At 58.5% G+C, this 18984-nt stretch overlaps 1 protein-coding gene across 2 annotated transcripts in view; it reads right to left on the reverse strand.

Moving 5' to 3' along the window:
• Nucleotides 1-3360: 3360 nt before the first annotated feature.
• SLC6A13 (solute carrier family 6 member 13) overlaps nt 3361-18984 on the reverse strand; it is a 33855-nt gene continuing 18231 nt past the window's right edge. For both annotated transcript variants that reach the window (XM_032472986.1, XM_032472987.1), the window contains exons 5-15: nt 17783-17867; nt 17056-17188; nt 16144-16278; nt 10125-10228; nt 9037-9161; nt 7298-7410; nt 6863-7000; nt 5973-6075; nt 5419-5519; nt 3930-4100; nt 3361-3628 (exon numbers count right to left, since the gene is read on the reverse strand). In XM_032472986.1, the coding sequence (XP_032328877.1) occupies nt 3506-3628; nt 3930-4100; nt 5419-5519; nt 5973-6075; nt 6863-7000; nt 7298-7410; nt 9037-9161; nt 10125-10228; nt 16144-16278; nt 17056-17188; nt 17783-17867 (1331 nt within the window). In that variant the 3' untranslated portion in view covers nt 3361-3505. The remainder of the gene's footprint in view (nt 3629-3929; nt 4101-5418; nt 5520-5972; nt 6076-6862; nt 7001-7297; nt 7411-9036; nt 9162-10124; nt 10229-16143; nt 16279-17055; nt 17189-17782; nt 17868-18984) is intronic.

The raw sequence follows: 18984 nt of genomic DNA on the forward strand, positions 1-18984 counted from the left end.
GAGAAAACCGTTCCTCAGCATAATCACCTCCTAACCTGTGCGTGCTTTCAGGGGCCTGGCGTGTAACCCAGTCCCCGAGCCCCTCTAACTCAGGTGAGGAGCTTCACGTGTCACCCCGTTTTGTCCTCACAAGAACATGAAATGTAGGAAAGAGCAGCCCATGTTGCAGGTGAGAAAACTGGGGCGAACAGAAGGTAAACAATGGGTCCTAAGGCCACACACTAGTAAATGAGGGAGCTAGGATTTGTAGCTGGGCCCCTTGGCTCCAAAAGTCTATGCTTGTTCCACAGCAGGGTACTGTTTCCTGGACCAGGAGCATCTAAAGGGGGGGGGGCATTCCATAATCCTTTGTTCCTGCCTCTAGCATCTTATACAGAGCTGGCTCAGAGCAGATACTCGGATGGATGGATGGATGAGGGGAGATGGATGGACGGATGGATGTAACTTGAGGGGAAAAAATAATCCCAGCTTTCCCTCATCTGGGAGGGAGCTGCTCTCCCAGAACCAGGAGCTAGACTAGGGCTTGGAGGACTCAGGTCTTGCTTTTCTTGGACAAAACTGCCAGTGCTGAGCAGGACCCAAAGGCCTTGGGATGCAGGGGTATTTTAGCTCTACCCCTCCCTTGCCTCCTGGCAACAACGTTTAGCTAAGAAATGTGTAGCCTGCTTTCTGGGGCCCAGTGCAACCTAATGTCTGGGACTGGGGAAGCCAAGGGACAGCAAGCATGTCTCTGATCTCTTTCTGGGCTTGTCCATTTCATGGACAGCCTATGTGTGAGCGTGTTAGGCGGGGAGCGGGGTGGCAGGGAGGCTGGAGTCATGGGGAATAGGATGGATTTGCTTGAAATACGTCCCCAAAGCCGCTCTCTTTACACCCTCCACTGACTCTCACAACAGAAGGATGTGAATACTATCATTCCCATCTGATAGAGGAGAAAATTAAGGATCCGAGAGATGAACTTGCTCAAGGTCACACAGTGAGTATGACCCCCTCCAGGAGTGTGCCTGGCAAACTGCGGTGTCTGGGTTTGTGCAATTACCCGAGGAGAGGGAGGGACTGTGTGTGTGCAGATGCCTGAATCTGAGACCTGAGTGTGCATGTGTGCACGGTCTGAAGAATGAGGCCTGAGGCCCCAAGGCAGCCTGGTGGGCCCGGTGCCCAAGCCATGGCTCCGCAGCCTCCCCCGGCTCTCGTGGTAACCCCCAGGCACCTGCTCTCCTCCCTCCTTCCAGCTACCCCTGCCTGCCCATCTTCTTCTCTCACAGGCGTGGCCTCTAGGCAAACGGCTCCCCTTCCCCTTGCGTAGTCTTCTTCTGGGAGCTGCAGGCTCCCAATTTGCCCTTCCAGGTAATGAAAGCACAGGGGGCTCAAAGCGGCCCTGCTGCCCCCATCCCATCAGAGGGGCTAAGGCCAAGTGCAGGGATTCCAGCTCCCTCCCCTGACCTGACCCCTGGCTTTTTAGAGCACCTCCCCCTCAGCCAGTTCAGCCACTGGTCTGATGACCTCACCATGGGGCCCTCAATCCTGTGACCTCAGTGAGCCCCACCACAAGCCTGTGTGTAGGCAGGGTGCACAGTGTTACCTCCTTCTGCAAAAAATGAAGACCTGAATTCCACAGAGAAACACAGAGGTTCGAGGCAGGTCAGGACTAGAACCCACATCTCCCGATCCTGGGGCCAGCAGATAATTCTCTCCCTCTATGGCACCATTCAGTAAGCCCCCAGATCAACCACCTGCCACCCTCCCTGGGCCCAGCAGGTTCCTGCAGTTTTGATCAGAGGGAGGGACATAGCTCACCCTCAGAGCAGCCTCCCCAGACCCCCAAACCCACATCATCTAAGCCCTTCCCACACCCACTTACTCCGTCCCAGACACTCTGCTTCTCTTCCACAGCACGTGTCATCAGTCGTCCTTCATGAGATCTGTCTGTATTTGCTCCTGTGTGTCCTGAGCGGAGCCCAGCAGGTGTCTGGAAGTGTTCTCAGACAGGTGCAGACGCCAGCGGTGGTGTCTGGAGTTCTGGCATGTTCCTCCAGCAGACCTCTCTCCCATCTTAGGACTGGGATGAGCCTGGCAGGGGGGATGCCCAGCGGGTCAGTGTCCAGGAAGGAGCCGCCACACACAGCAGGGCCGCTGTCACTGATTTTAATAAACTCCCTCAACAACAACAACAATAACAACAAAGAATCAAAACCTGAGGGCTTCAGTGCATTTCCCACTCAGAGTCTTTCGGAAGTAAGAAAATCACCCCGGAACGCTGTGCCCCTCAGTCTGCAGCTCTAAGGATCCCAGGTGCTCCCCGTGCGCAGCCCTGTAGAGGAGCCATCTGAGCAGAGGTGGGGACCCAGGCGGACGCGGAGCCTGCGACCCGTGCGGGATGAACGCAGCCGCGAGGCGCCGTCTCCACCCCTGCAGACACGCGGCCCGGCGCACACACCTGCCCTGGGTGCGCGGGGAGACACACCTGCGGGCGCCTCGAGGCCAAGGCCATGCCCGCTGCCCCCCACGTCGGACAGGCCCTGCCTTCCACCCGGCTCCTCCCTGCGGCGCCTCTGCGCGCTCCCGGCCCCGCGTCCGAGCGGAGGTCGCGGCGGGGCCAGCCCTCGGGGCCGCGTCCGCCCATCCCCGTCCGAGCTCGGTGGTCCCGAGGAGGCGGGCTCCCTCTGCTGGCCGAGCCGGGTAGTGCCCTGCCTGCCGGGGCTCCGCGGACCTGCCGCCGCGGACCTGCCGCCGCCGGCCTGCGGTCACTGCTGTCCCTGTCCTGCGCCCCTGGCGCCAGGCCCTGGCCGGGCGCACACGGTTTGGCCAGGAGGGGTCGGGCAAGGACACGGCAAGGGAAATCGGGCGGGAAGAAGCGCAACCGCTCTTTCCTCCTCCTTCCCCCAACGAGGACCCGGGTGCCTCCTTTCCCCGCTCCATTGCCTTTCTTATTCCGTAGAGTGAAGGAGGCAAGGGACTCCGGGGGGGGGCAGGGACAGAGGTGAGCCGGCCCCTCTGGCCGAGGGTCTGATGATGGAGGACCTCGGCTGGGCCCCATCTCTCCTCTCCCGTCACAACCCCTCTGCTCAGGGTCCACAAGGAGAACTCAGTGTGGGAAGGGGTGGGGAGGTTGAGGTCAAGGCAGCAAGGGTGGGGGGTGCAGAAACCAGGCGGAACTGCTAGCAGCTGGTTGGAAGAATGTGGATTTAATAGAATGAAGGGACGCCAAACAGAGCTCTCACCCCCGCTCCCCAGCTCCCCCAGCCTCCCATCCCAAGGCCCCTCTCAAAGGCGATGCTTAGATCCTGGCCCTTCACGCCCATCCAGCCACCCTTGGAGCAGGGGAGTTGGGGTGGGGGGTGTGCCATCCTCAGAAGGTGGATTCCAAAATGTCCCCTCTTGTCTTGTCTGCCCCAGGTGGGGCACAGAGCAGCACAGGAAGCAGCACAGGGGGCTGCTTCCACCCTTTGCTTCTACCACCACTGTCTCCACAGCCAGGCTCACTGGGCCATCCCAGGGCTGCCCCCTAGCAGTGGGACTCCGGTTCTGTGAGTATGAGAAGTGAAGTCCTGGGTGTGGCCGGGGCAGAGGGTCCTGCTCGGTCCCACTGGGGAAGGTCCTCCGCTGGACACATGAGCTGGCGAATTCTCTGCAAGGAGAGTGGGGGTGACCATCATGAGCTGGAGTCGAGGGGCCAGGTCAGCCAGCGTCCCTCATCGTGCCTCCCGTACAAAAAGTGCCCTCCAGGTGCCAGCACTATAACCACATCCAGGGTCTTGGAGGCATCCTGTCTCTTTCCAAGACTTCTGAGCACTCACTCTGTCCCTCCCTGATACCCACCCCAGGATCCCTGGCGCCCCTGTGTACCAGCTTCTACCAGGCAGGCAGCCACCTACCAACAAGGGGACCCCAGCTCATCTGCCTGCTTTCCCGCCACTAGCCCCCCCTACCTCTCTGAAAGAGCCCTTGAGTGTGCTGAGTTTGTAGACGCTCCAGGCGGGAATGCAGACCATGGAGGAGAAAGCCAGGAGCCAGCCCAGGGCATCACCCCACCACGGGTACATGTACTTCTTATTGTAGGTCAGCGGGCTGTACTTGATCAGGGAGAAGAGGAAGGTGGCCTGGGGGTGAGAGCAGAAGAGCACGGGCCCCCTGGGCCAGCGGGCAGAGCTTTGCCTCCGGGCTTGTGTGGGCCAGTCCGCCTACACACTCCATCCACATTCCGCTCAAAATCCACACCCTCCAGGAGATATTTCCAGGGCCCCCACCCTGTCCCTCTAGGGCGCCCATGCCCCTGGCGTCTCTACCCATGGTTGACCCTCCACTGAGACATGTTAAGTGCCTGGCTGTGAGCCCCTGGAGGTCATGTCCCCACCCCTGGCTCATTCATCAGCTGTGCACGGTGGGCACTCAGGGGAGCTGCTGGGATTCAGGTGAGACCAGAGAAGCAGCACTTAGACTCCAGACCCCAGAGCCCAGCTGCCTGGGCTTGAACCCTAGCTCCTGACCACTTTCCAGCCTGGGTAGACCTCTGAACCTCCTGCGTTTCCGTTTCACCTGAAAAAATGAATATGATGGTGGTTCTTACTTCCTGGGGTTCTTGCGAGCCCTGAACAGGCTACACGTGTGAAGCCCTCTGGGCACCAAGCGAGCGTTCCGGAGCGGCCGCTAGCATCACCGCTGTGCTTATCAGTGTTGTCATTATTTTTAAAACAATGAAATACAATTTTAATCCAGCACATGGACGAAGACAGAATTAAAAGATTTATAACATCCAGTGGTTAATAAGGAGGTGGGAAAATAAGCACTCTACTTCACTGACAACACGGATTACTTCAGTGATGGGAGGGCTGTTCTGTCAAAAATTTAAAAGGCTTTCCTCGAAGATTTTGTGCTATAGGTACTCTACACGGTTAGGTAAATTCTATATACACCCACGTGTGTATGGACACGTATACACGTACGTGTATGTGTATGTATGTTCATATGTATGTATTTACTAAATTTATTTACTAAAGATTGTTGTGCTATTAAAAATACTGCCTAGGAAACAACCCAAAGATAAAATAAGAAATAAGTAGCCAGTCAAATACCCTGTGATGCATCTGCACAGTGGCACAGGGCACCGCGCTTGGCAGCACTGTTGCCGGCGGCCGTGCACCTGCCCGCGGCCCTGCCTGCGGCCCTGCACTCACACCGTGGTGTTGGTCAGACTGTCGGAACAGCCCTGGACCTCAGTTTATCCTTGTGTGAAACGGAAAGGAAGAGCCGGCATTTCTGGGAATGCTGGCATTTTCTAGAATCCACCAGGAGGATGAACAAAACGTTAAATGGTTCTCAGGCCCCAGGGAGAAGTCGCTTCCAGCGCTGACGGCCCATCCACCCTCCTGCACCGCTGTCCCCCGCTTCGTCCGGCTCTCCCCCCAAAGGCTGTCTTACTGTGCACACAGCGGGTGTGACGAAGAGCCAGCAGTACTTGATAAGGGGCCACGGCCGGTACCCGATCATGTCTTCAATGTTGTCGTAGAAGCGCCCGGCTCCTACCAGGAAGAGAAGAAGCGGGAGCAAGGGCAACATTTAGCAGCCAAAGCATCCGGACGGGGGACCACGCCAACCAGGAAGGGCAGGACCAACCACCAGAAGACAGCCTGGTGGCCTTCTCAGGTCACTGCTGGAGCAGCACCTCCCCCGGAATTCACAGGTATAAACAGCAGTGGGCAAAGGCAGGGATTTCTGATGTCAAAGGCTGAAACGCTTCGATAGGCAGGACACGGGCCCACCTGCGGTGGTCTGGGTGCAGCCACAACCAGGAGGGGGACAAGGCTACCTCTGGGGAGCTCGTCCCATGGTAGCCATGTCGGATTCTTGAGATGGTTGAGGTTGGGGAGGGAGGAGTCCTGGGGAAGGTGGGTGTGAGCAGTGAGGTCTCTCTTTTGTCTAAGACCTGGGCAGAGGTGAGTGCTGGGGTCGGGGCCACAGGAAGAGTCACTCACCATAGGCCCAAGCCACACAGAGGGACTCAAAGATGGCCACAAACAGAAGGCACATGCCGCTGGCTGCATAGTAGTCAAAGAGCTGGAACACGTACATACCGCCCTGCCTCAGGGGAGAGAGGAAAAACTTTACCCAGAGCACCCTCGGGGCACACAGCAGAGGTCCGGAGGATCCCAGGAGAAAGAGATTAAAAGACAGTGTGGTTTGTAAGCTGTAAAGCACCGGGCAGACATGAGACAATAACAATGTTTGATTATTGTTTTTGGAAGGAAGGTGGATGAAAGACAGCCATTGTTAGCTCATCCCTGAGGACGTGCAGGGGTTGACCTGGGGGCCTAAGACACCGGGTGCATTTGTGGGGAGGACCAGGATAGGGACCGTCATTGGTACCGTCCAGCCGGCGTGCCCCAGCTCCCTCCTTCTCCCTTGAGGCATCACATGGAATGTCTCCCACCCCAGGGCCCCCTTTCTGCCTTTGAAGTCTGTCCCTGGAACTTGGGTCCCCTGCCTGGGAAATCAAGGGATCTTGCTGGAGAGGCAGTTTTTCAGGATCCAAGATGTCTCACCCATCCTTTCTATACCTTTCAGCTTACATGGAACCAAATCACCCCTCAGCCGTGCCCAGATGGTTGAGGTTGGGGAGGGAGGAGTCCCAGGGTTAGGGACAAGGCCCAAGGGCCAGAGGTTGGAAGTGCCTACTCTGTGCGTCCTGGGGCAGGAAAGGACAGAGCCCCCTGGCCCTGAAGCCAGGAAGGCGGGGGCCTGAAACCATAGCAGCCTGCTCCCCACCACCACCACACCCTCCAATGCCCGCTCCCCTGCTCCCCTCCCAGGTGGCAGTCATCCACCGTGGCTCCTCCTCGCCGGGGCCCCACCTGCAGGCCCTCACCTCTGTGAGCATGACCAGCCCGACGAGGAAGGAGAGGACAGACACTCCAAGGATGAGGACCTCCCTCCGGTTCTTCTTGCGGAACACACTGGGGTACATGTCCACCAGTGCTGTCACCAGGCTTTCCACACACACAAACTGGATGGGAGGGCGAAGAATTGCAGGGCGGGCGCCCCCATGAGAAGCCCCTCCACCAGCTCTGGCCCCCTGACCCGAGGCAGCCCTGCCAGCCTCCATCTCATGCCTCAGAGCCATCCCTGTGTGCTTGGGTCTGGATCCTGCTCCAAACTCCCCTCGGTCCCGGGAAGGACATCCACTTCTGACACCCTCCCGGACCCCAGATGATTTAAGGTCCCTCCGGGCGTCAGGTTGAACCTGGTGCCCTCTGCTCCCCACCACCCACCTCTCAGGCTCCAAGCGGGCACCTCTTGCTACCTGGCTATCCAGTCCCAGGAGGACGACCATGAAGAAGAAGCAGCAGGCCCAGAGCGGAGAGAAGGGCAGGAGGACCACAGCTCGGGGGTAGGCGATGAAGGCCAGGCCGGGCCCTGTGGCGTGGGGCAGGGAGATGGCCCAGTGTCACCCCAGGCTTCCCAGCACGGGGTCCCAGGACAATGGGAGCCCCAGAGCTGCTTCCTACCACCGTCTTTGCCCCCGAGAAGCCCCCTAGACCTCTCTCTGGTGCCCAGACCTCCAAGGCCCTGCCCAGTTTTCTCAGTGGCAGGAACAGAACCTAAAGGCTGTGGGTGTTTTAAAGGGCTTTGGGGAGTAGGAAGGGCATGTATCACCTGCATTTCTGTGAGTTCTACCCCAGGTCCTTAGGGCTCACTCCCCAGACCCATTGCCCCAAACCAGAGGTTTCAGACTTCAAAAGAGCTCAGGGCCAGGCAGGCCATGGACCTTTGTGAAGCTGGCCCAGTGCAAACAGAGGACGCAGGGGGCCTGCTGAACCTGGAGCCATCGTGCCCTCTTAAGGCAACTGCTGTGTGGTTTCTACCACGTTCCAAAGAAAATATCTCCAAGACTAGATTGGGGCTGGGGCCACCGTTGGCCACCTCTGGACCCTGACAGCAAGTGACCTGCATGAATCTCAGAATAACCCCCCGCCACATCCTCTCAAACACATAATGCTCCCCTCAGCTGGCTCAAATGGCAGGAACACATGCAGCCGCCAGGGCTCCTGCAGAGGACGCTTCCTTGGAAAGAAAGTGTAGAACCATGTGGGACCACGCTAGTACCCGCCCCACAGCACTCATAGCGAGGCTCGGGCAAGCGCTTGGCACGGCAAAATCTGATCCTTGCTGCTTCTTTTAATTTATTTTTTACTTTTGTTGTCGAGGAGGTAATTAGGTTTATTACTCACTTATTTGATGGAGGTACTGGGGATGGACCTCGTGCATGCTAGGCACGCACTCCACCACTGAGCTACACCCTCCCCTCTGCCGACTGTTCTTAGCAAGAACCAGTGATGTCAGCTGCCTGGCACCAGGCTGGCACTCTGTGTGACAGCCCTGTGCTTGTGAACCCCACAATCAAAACTGCCTTGTTACAGAGTGCGAGGGGGTGGTCCACGGGAATGGGGGCGAGTGAGTAAGGGAGACGCTGACAGCTTACCCAGGTGGGGGACCAATCTGATTTCATTCAAAAGCAACAGCACTGCGTGGTAGGAAGTCAGGCGCTTAAAGGAGGGACCTCCACGTGCCAGTGAGAACTCATCTCTGAGATGCTCTTTAAAGTGAAGAAGACAGGTGAAGGGTGCAGGACAGTGTATGCAACGTGTTATCAAGTGGTTGTTAAAGGTGTAGGAAATAGAAACAGCATTATGCATGCAGGTAGGAATGTGTATGTATAGACGTGTGTGGATCCTTTTTTCTCATGAAAGCCTAAACCATTTCTGGAAGGAAAAATATGAATCTGGAAATGCTGGTTGCCTGCTGGGTGAAGAACTGGAGGCCAGGGTGGGAAGGAATTGTTCTCTGCACACCTGTGCACCCTTTGAAGTTGGAATCGCTGTTTAATTCCACATCACGTCTTCCCAGGACACAGCCACTGAGAGGTCACCCACAGTGTAGGTGACAATAGAGATGCCTGTGGATCCCGGTGGGATGGTGAAGGTTCAAACAAAGCTCACAGGATCCGCTGTCTCAGGCCACCGCCCGGCCAACAACACCCACCTGACTCGGCCACCTCGGAGATGGGCACCCCCTGCTCCTGGGACATGAAGCCCAGGATGGAGAAGATGGCAAACCCGGCCACGAAGCTGGTGCCGCTGTTGAGGAAGCAGAGGGCGATGCAGTCCCTGCGGGGGGCGGGGCGGGGTCAGGAGGGTCAGGGGGCGGCCCAGCAGGAACCTCGGGGGGCAGAGGGCACGGCCAAGGGCTGGTTCTGTCCCCCAACGCCACCAGCTCACACTTGGACTAAATCAAGGACATCCTACAAAGATGAGGCTCTACGGAAGTAACAGAAACCCTAAAAATGCGCCCTGCCGCACAGCCTCCCCGCTTCCGCTGCGTGGCCACCACACCTCCTGGGACACTGTCCCTCTCACACAACCCAGCCTGGCCCGTTAACGGAGCGGAGATGGGCATGCGTGACCCCAAGCTACAGATGATCTTAGTCACCTAAGTTTGATTTTGAAATGATGTGTCTAAGCTGTTTAAAATTGGCTTAAATTCTCTGACATGAACCAGGAGGGCCGAGGGAACCGCAGGGAGGGATTCGGTGTTTGGGGGGCCCAGGCACGGAGCCGGCTTCACCGTGTGACATGACTCCCTCACGCGCTGCTCTCGCGCCTGCGCCCCCCGCCCTCTGAGTCAGCCCGGCGCGGGCCCTGCTGTGGTTTCCCCGCCAACCACAACTGGCCATCCTTCGCGAGCAAGCCCTCTGCCCATCCTGGCTCCTTTCAGCAAAGGGTTAGAAAGCGGGGTGAAGGCAGCAAGGGAGCGCAGCTGGGGCCCCTCCAAATCTCCCGGATCTAGTGGCTGCAGGGGCAGTAGCTCGGGCCCCGCCCCCCTCCCCGAGCCGCCCCGCCCCGCCCTGCCCCCTCACCAGCCCCCACCCCTCGCACTGCCCCAGGGCCCCGCCAAGCGCCCCTCCTCTCGGCCCCCCTCCCCCGGTTCCCCGCCCCGCACCCCCCCCCCCGCCTCGGCACCCCTGCGCCCCTCCTCCCCGGGTCCCTCCTCCCCAGGCCCCACCCCGCGCCCCCCTCTCCGCCCCCCCACGCACCCCCTCCCTGGGCCCCCCGCCCCGCGCCCCCCCTCACCGGTAGCAGTTGTTGTGGTACTTGTTGTAGCTGCCCAGGGCCGTCAGGCACCCCAGGCAGATGGCGAAGGAGAAGAAGATCTGGGTGCCCGCGTCCATCCACACCTGCGCAGGGGCAGGGAAAAGGCAAGAGAGCTGCCCCCGGGAAGCCAGGCCGTCTGGGCTCCACGAGACCCCACGCGCCCACGGCTGAGCCGGGCACGGCCGAGGGGCGGCGAGAACCCGGCCCTCGGCCGTGCAGGCTCCCCGCGACCGCGCTATTCCAATGGGTTCTACTTCCCGGGCCCCTGGACGGAGTTTCTCAGGCACGACCAGGATGGCACGGGCATCGGGCGTTGGGAGAAGAAAACTAAAGGGCCCAGGAGGGAGGCTGACGGGCGCTGCCCTAGAACTAAATCAGCGAGGCCTGGCACCAGGTTTCTATCATGGAAGCGAAGCCTGGGGCTCTGCCTCCCCTGCTCCCATCCAGGGCCCCTGGCGGTGCGTCCAGTCTGGAAGGACCCCAGGGACAGGCGCTCTTTCTAGGGGTGTGGATCCTTAGTGTCAGTGCCATCACGGGCGTGAAGTTTGCCCCCTCGCGCCTCAAAACCCTCCATCTGAAAGACAGGAAGAGTGGTCCTCCGCTTAAAAAAGTCAAGAAGCGGAACAGAAATCCCCCGTCAAGGGCTTTGCACTCCTTGGGGCTGAACACAGGGCCCAGGCGTTCTTTCCCGTTGTTTTCTCAGCTGGCTGGGCCCGTGCCTGGGAGGAGCTAGGTTTAACAGCTGGAACAACATCCCAGAGAGAGAGATCAAGGCGGACCCGACCCAGCAGCCCTGCGGATCCGCGGGGGGTGAGGGTCCTGGGGCCACAGACCATCCCCAGGCCCCTCCTGCCTTCAGAGGACGTGAGCACGAAGCCGTGGCCACAGACTTCTGAAGGGGGTGGTACTTGTCACCAGGGGTGTCCTCATACTTCTGTGTCCCTATTTCCTGTCTCTTGCCCACCCTGCCTGTAGCCCCCAGACTCCTGCTTTCCTTCCACTAAAAATGGGCTCAGGTGCCCACCGGCACCAAGGCCTCAGCTGCCCCCCTCCGCAGCTCCTCAGCCCCTCCCTGTCCCTCCCGCCGCCCTAGCCATCGCCACCACTCACCCCACCAAAGTGCCCACTTCCCTCGGCGTTGCAGGGGGTCCGAGGGACCCCACGCCAGCTGACTGCATCAGAACCACCCTGATTCCTCAGCCAGCATCCCCAGTTGAGACCCTGAATCTCTAGGCCTAGAAGAGAACCCAGAAACTGGTGTGATTTCAAAGCTTCCTGGGTGACCCTAATGAACAGCCAGGTGTGGGAACCCCTGCCCCCCCACCCTGAGGATGCACCCAGGGCCTGCACTTTGCTCACTTACTTCCACTTCTGCAGGGGCGGGGGCAGAGCGGGAAAGCGGAGGAAAGGGGCAGACAGTGCCTTCTGCCCGCTGCGGCTCCCCACCCCCAGGGTGTCGGGGGCAGGAGCTGCCACCAGGGACAAGGGGTCAGGAAGCACAGAGGAAGCCCCCGGGGGGGCAGGGCCAGCAAGGAGATAGCAGGCAAGGTACAAAACACCAGAGCGTCTGCCTTAAACTTGAGGGAAAATTATAACGTATATAATGGGGAGGGGGTGGGCCCCGGGGTTTATTTCAGAAGCTGGAGAAGGAAGGGGCAGGACTGAAAGAAGAAAGAACTTGGGGACGGGGGTGCACACAAGACTCCACGGACGCCAGGGACTGAGGACGTGCCCCAGGGAGCCCTGTGTGCTCCTTCAAGACATCTCAAACCTGTTTCTCTTCTAAAACTGCCCCAAATGCCGGGAGGAGCATCCTTGCAGGAAAACCCCGCGGTCTCTGGTCTGAAGGTCACTGTCCATTTCATTTATTGTTACAGCCTCAAAGGGGCTCAGACAGAAAGGATCCACACGGGCTCAGACAGAAGGGCTGGGGAGCTCTCTGCAGACAGGTCACCCAGCTCGCGGCCCAAGAGCCTCCCAGCCGCGGGCCCTGGATGTCTGCTCCCCGTGCTTCCTGGGACCCAGGCTGCAGACTGACCGGCGGTCCACGGAGGGAAACGCTTGGGTCCCCTCAGAGATGCGCCGGGGCTGCCCATGTGCTGATCCTGCAGTTGTGAAGTTTTGCACACTTGGGCATGGGAAGAAGAAATCAGAGAAATTGTGACTTGACAGTTGTCCTCGACCTGAGGGGACAGACTAAGACTGAGTTGGGGGGATAAGTTAATGAGAACAGAGGAAAACGCAGCAGGAGGGCTGAGAGCTCAGAGTGCAAGGGTCAGACTGACCGCAGCCCCTCGCTGGGAGGCTGGCAGGCCCAGCTCTCTGGGCAGCGGCCGCCTGACCAGCTGGGATGGGAGAGCCGCGGGGTCAGAGGAGGGGCCAGCGGATGGACAGGCAAAGCAAGCTGTGCTGTTCCCACCAGGCAGCCCACCGCCAGCCTGTCCGGGAGCCCTGGTTTGGGGAACAAAGCTCACATGTGTCTTTGCCTGGAGCAAAAGACTGGCGAGGAACATAAGTGTGAAAGACGCAAAAAAAAGGTCTTTGTAGGGGACAGAGAAAGAAAGATTTATAGAAGATCCAGGAAAGATGTTTTCAGGCTGGAGACCAACTGCAAGGATGACTGTATTTACTGTTTTCAGGAAGACAGCTGCATGTAATGGAGAAAGCCTGGGCTTTGGAGTCAAATTGAACTGGGTTCAGTTCCTAACTCTGTTAATTACTGGCTGTGTGATCTTAGGCTAGTCACTTAACCTCTCTGAACCTCACTTTTCTCATCAGGAAAATGTGTGTAATAACAGGTAAAATAACAAATGGGTATATTAACAAGTAAAATGGGTAAAATAACAAATATAAATAAAATAATGAGTGTAAAATGCCAAACACAAAAATAAATGTTCATTCCCTGTTCCCTGCCCCACCTCTGGAATAATTCTGGGAAAGTAAAAAGCAGCCCTTAAAACACTCAGATAACTTGTATGCTTTGGAAAATGTTTATCGTGGTGGTTAAGGCAGCAGACCCCAAAAGATGACTTGAGATGAAACCCAAGCTCCTCCTCCATGCTAGTTTGGCAATTTGGGGCAAACTTCTGAAAAATTTTAAGTTTCAGTTTCTTCATCTGTGAAACGGGGCGATGCCTAAGTTGCGGGGTTGGTATGAGAACTAAACTGCACCGTGCACTTAAGGGAAGGGCCCAGCAAGTAGTAAGCCCAGAACAAGCGTGTCAGCTACGGGGCTATGTGTGGGTGCTATTATTTTTGAAAAGCAACTGACCCTCCAGGGATAATGAGGTCTCGAAGATATCAATGCACGGTATCAAAATGAGAAGAATCGTTCTAATCACGCGTTCCAACCTCCTCCTTAAACACACCCTTCTTTAGAATAGTTTAGCGTAGAGGTCGAAGGTGTTCAGCAACGGCTCGCTGGACCCCCGAGCCCGAACCTACGCCCGTACTGATCCACCAAAGTGCCGTGGGACAGACAAGGGTCAGGGCGAGGGGAAGGCAAAGGGCCAGAAACCAGCACGCACAGCCCCAGGGGAGTCTCCTCTCCCGTGGTCACTCCCCACTGGGAAAGAGACGGCCCTGGGGAGGCCGGGAGAGGCAGCAACGTGCCCAACACACTGGCAGACGAGGTAAACCCAGCCATGCCTCCTCCTGGCTCCTGCTCCCAGATGGAGAGCTTGGCAGAGAGAGGTGCTCTGGCCTCTGGGCTGGCTAGCAGGAACTTTGCAGCTTTCTCGAGTGCCAGGCAAGTGCAGGTTGGAGTTGTCACACTTCCTGGCAAGTGCCAAGCACATCCCATTAGGGCTCCGGCAGGGGCATCCCACCCTGCAGGTGCTGCTGCTCGCTGACAACGAATGCCAGCTTCAGCGTGAGACCAGGACTGGCAGCGAAAAAGGCTGCTCAGAAGCCAGGCTCTTGAAACGCCTCCTTCCCACGGCCTCAGAGGGCCCTGAGGGCACGGCTCCCGCACAGCCTGCAGCCAGCTGGGGTGGGAAGGGTGGTGTCCTGGAGAGAAGACCGGAAGAGGGTTCATTCCCTGCAGTGACCCAGACACAGAAGGGCGCGCTTTTAATTCTCAGGGTGGACGGCTCCCTGGCCCACCGCCCGCATGTTTGCTGGCAGCTGTTGTGTAACAAGCACCACACCTAGAACACGCCTGGCACCAACGGATGAGATGCTCAGTAAACCCTGCTGAATGAACGAGCTGCGCACCAAACAAAGGTGGGCAGACAGGACTCTGCCTTCCAGAGCCTATAAAGCCGTGGGACTTGCCCTCACGCAGACCTGGCTTCCAGTTGCAGGTGCCTGGGTGGAAAGTTCTTGGAGCTCTCTAGGCCTCAATTTCCTGTCTCTGACATGGGGATACCTCAATGGTTGGCTGTGAGGATGAGCTGAAAGAATGCATGGGCACCAGTTAATGATGCCAGGACCACAGAGGGCCCTCAGCCGTGGTCAGCTACAGATAATGAACAGGACACACGAGGCTTCCATCACAGAAGCCAGAGGTCAGGTCCAGACGCTCTCTCCCCTCCCTCTTTCTTTCCACCTGCCTGTCTCCCTCTGGTCCCAGCCTGACCTCATGCAAAGGTGGCTTGTGGCTTAGCCATCGGTTCACACCTCCGCTCCAGAACCACAGTGGTCCCTCCAAGCCAGCCTCCCCAGCCTCCAGGGCCTCCCTTAGCTCTGCTGCCCCCGCAGCCTCCTGGTTGCTGCCTGCTGTCCTCCACAGCCCTTGGGCCCTGGCCTGGTGTTACTTGCTGTGCAATGAGGACTTTGCACAGACGACACCTGGGTTTCTCCAGCTTCAACAGCTACGGGCCTGCAGGTGGGCTCCAGACCCGAGGTGGAGCCCACGTGGAGACGCGGCGGCCACATCCATGTCTCTACCGGGTCTCAGAAACGGGGTGGGAGGGGACGTGCACATCCCACCAGAGGTCATGGACAGAGACCCAGGACCGAGGCTGGGAAGCTCTGGGCACGAGGAGCCTTGCTGCTCTGGGAGCCGCGGCAGGATTCAGGAGGGAGGAGGGAGGAGCTCTGCTGGGGGGCTGAGAGGCTGGGAGACAGTCACCCCAAAGTCCTCAGAAGGGGAGCCTCTGCCTGTGCGAACAGGCCCCACCTCACAGGGAGCTGGGGGTGGGGGTGTTCCCTCCTCTCCTGCCCCCTCTCGTCCCCCAGCAGGGAAGGTGCCACTGCCTTGCTATTAAAATGTTTGGAAAGCTGTCGGATTGTTGGTCTGGCCCGTGCCAGGTGCCTTCACAGACACAGCTCCGCAGCCCAGGGGAGACCCCCTAAGTTGTACACACTCCCCAGGAGGTCACCTGTGCCAGGCAGGCAGAGGCAGGGCGCAGAGGGGCCCACGTGGGGCTCTGGGCCGCCCTGACCCATGGCCTCTCCACCCTCGGCACCTCCTGGCTTTGCCAGTTTTCAAAACGGCTGCCCAACAAGAGTTGAGAACCTATCAGAGGCAGTGGCTTCTTACTTCAGGGCCTGCTGTCCAAACTCCCAGTCAGTAAGGAGCACCCCTCCCAGAGGGTGGGCCCTGAAGGAAGGGCTGGGGAGGGCAGGGGCAGGGGCCTCTTGGCAACCAACGAGAAACTCAACACCAGCCCAGCTGGCTCCAGGAGGGGTTGGAAACAGGGGCCAGGAGTGGGCCACGTGGGCAGAGGAAGGGAACCAGTGGGGCTGGTGGATGGCTGAGAAATAGAGAGGCAGCTTGGGATGAAAGGAGAGGGGATGGGAGGTGGTGGGAAGAGGGTCCAGCCTGAGAGCCCTGAGAAGCGTTACGAGGGCCTCAGGGCCCCCTGGGTTTCCTGGCAGTTGTGAGCCAGTGAGGGGGACCAGAAACAGCTGCTAACAGATGTCTTGAGACCTCCGCCCACCACGGACGTCTGCTGGCCAGCCGGGAGCAGGGATGCCCAGCAGAGCACAGGGAGGGCCTGTAGCCCAGGCACCTCCAGGACCACTGTGACCCTCGTGGTCTGTGGCTTCTTACCTGGGGATCCCACAGACGCGTGAGGTTTGGGTACAGGTAAAACTGAATTCCTTGGGCTGCCCCGGGCAGCGTCACCCCTCGGATTAACAGGACCACCAGCATGAGGTAAGGGAACGTGGCTGTGAAGTACACCACCTGGCCAGGGGCAGATGAAACAAGGAGCTTGTGAATTAGGAAGGAGGGGCCTGGAGACCCAGCAGCAGAGGCAGGAGCCGCCGACCTGGGAGGAGGTCAAGGGCGCTCCCCTCCTGCGCCCTCCCGTTCGCCCCGCAGCTGTTCGGCTCAGTCTGCCCTCCGCCTTCAGCCACGGCCTCCCTCCCCACTCCTCCCTCCAGCTCCCCCCACGCAGACCCAGCAAATATTTGTCGAGTGACTGAATGACACGGGTGTTTAGAACTGTGGCAAGGGTCGTCAGGTAGGGAACGACGGTGACACGTGAGCCCTGTCCTCACAGGGCTTAGGCGCTTAGCACAGCCAAGCAGCCAGATTAGGAAGGAGGCCTGGTCAGGGGCCTCCAGGGCAGGAATCCAGAACTCAGACCGCCAACACCTCCCACACTCCCAGGCAACGGGTCTCCCCAGGCCCTGGGGTTGGCTGAGAATCGTGCTGAGATTAATAGTCTTAATGGAATTCTTTTTCCAAAGAACTGCTGTGTGAAATAGGGAGCCAGGAACCAGGTTCGGTTTGCAGTGTGCCCACACATGTAGGATCTTCCAAGATCAAATTCCTCCTGCCGTGTCAAGCCCCAAATACCAGGAAACAGGGCTGAATCCAGGAGAGGCACAGAATCAAGGAAGGGAGCCACAGGGAATCTCTGCGGGGTCATCCCGCCCTCCCCCCCTGGGTGACTGAGATCCCCACAAGGGCAGGGGGTCCTGGGAAGGGAGAGGCCGGGAGCTCCCCCACACAGACCTTGCCTGTGGACTTGACCCCCTTCCAGATGCAGAAGTAGCAGACGACCCAGGCAAGCAGGAGGCACAGGGCCAGCTCCCAGCGCAGGGCCCCCAGGTGCTGGATGCCATCCGAGATCTTCAGGACCCGCCTCCTGGGGAGAGAAGGTTGAGCCGGCTCCTCAGCTTGGTCTCAGGCAACAGAGCCATGCGCCAGTTCTTTCCAAGGGCTTGTCAGCTTCTCCACTCTGATCTGTAAGGCTCTGCTTCCTTGGCCCAGAGGTGCAGGTAGACAGAAAGTGAGGCCGAGACAAACTGTCCCCAGGTAAGTTGGGCTCTGGGAGGCCGAGTGCCAACTTAACCTCGAGAAGGCACGAAAACACATTTCCTCCCCCAGAGTTAGGACGCTGTGGTATCAGGAGCCGTGTCTCAGGTGAATGTCACCATTTGGGGGAGGGGCAGATAGAGGCGACACACAGGCGGCTGAAGAGAGGAGGGTGGACATGCGTGCAGGTGCACGACTGCACACAGGGGAGAGGAGGCAGCAGGGGTCAAGGAGAGCCTCTGAAACAGCCCTGCATTGACCACAGGCACAGGGACAGCAGGAAAAGCCACTTAGGTGACAGGGCCCCCGAAAGAGGAAGCAGAAATTCTTCTCTTGCTGTCCACAGAGCCATCCCCGATGAACCCATCCCCGCCCCTTCTTTCAGACACACTGCACACACTGGGATGGGAAAGGCCTCACTTACTCCCAGAACTCGATGACAGGAGAGGTGGCATTCTCAGAGGTCACGTTCAGGGAACCGTTGGTCCTCTGGAACTCCACACAGTGCTCTGCCCGTGGGTCCCGGGGCCAGGGCGGTGGGGAGGTGAGGGGAGAAGCAAGAGAAAGGTCACTGGCCTGTATTCGGCATGACCAGGGAGGGGGTGAAGTTTTCGGAGACTGGCAAGTAGTGTATCTGGAAGGAACTGGGCTGAAGCTGTCTGTACAAGACATCCTCAGAATAAAGCACAAAGCAAAACGCCCAGTGACCCCGACAAGCCCACGCCACCCTCTCCCATGTTCCCACAGGGGGCTGCACACGGTGGAGAGCGCAGCCTAATTAAAGCACAATCTGATTGCATCTGGAAAGATGTTCTGTACACCATCTGCTTCAAAGTATACAAATATCCCTAGGCCATTGTTCTTTATAAAGTCACGACCTTTGAGGTCCCCTAATAAGGATGCCTTCCAGGGAAGTGATGTGTCCAAGGGCTGAGCGCACAGGTGAAAGGTCAGAACCCTCTGGCTTGAATCCTGACCCTCCAGTAAGTCAGTGTGTGGCTCTCTAAGCCTCACCTCTGTCATCTCTAAGACGTGCAGAAGGAGAGCCCCAGTGGGCCTGACAAGGGAGTTAAATGAACACAGGACTGTACAGTCCTCCATACAGAGTGGCTCCGAATTATCCGGACAGGACTTAGGGGGGGTCACAAAGAGTGATCGCAGTCTGCTTCCACTTCAGAAGGACAGCAGTCCTGGGCAGTGTTAAGACAGGTGGTGTCTCTCCACTGTGCCCACGAGAAAGCGGATCTCCTCAGACACGGCCTGTCACAGTGGCCGAGTACAGCAAACTGCGTGTGTTCTACCTTCACAATATCTGGACTCTGGCCCTTCCTTCCTGTTCTGGGCATCACCACCACCCCGGGCAGGTCACCACGGCTCAGGGCTCCCTGAGCGACCAGACTAGTTTTGTTAAAATTTCAGTCACGTCATGACTCTGTGTTCGTGTCCCAGTTCAAACCCTCCAGAAGGTTTCTTGTCCCACTCGGAGAAAGAAGTCCACACCTCATCATCGCCTCCAAGGCCCCATTCAACCCACCTCATCACCGCCCACCTCATCTCCCACTGCCCCCCACCCACCTGCCGCAGCCCAGGGCCTCTGCACTGGTGTCTGCCCCCTCCCCGCTCCCC

The sequence above is a fragment of the Camelus ferus genome, chromosome 34 (genome assembly GCF_009834535.1).
Source record: "Camelus ferus isolate YT-003-E chromosome 34, BCGSAC_Cfer_1.0, whole genome shotgun sequence".
Taxonomy (NCBI): domain Eukaryota; kingdom Metazoa; phylum Chordata; class Mammalia; order Artiodactyla; family Camelidae; genus Camelus; species Camelus ferus.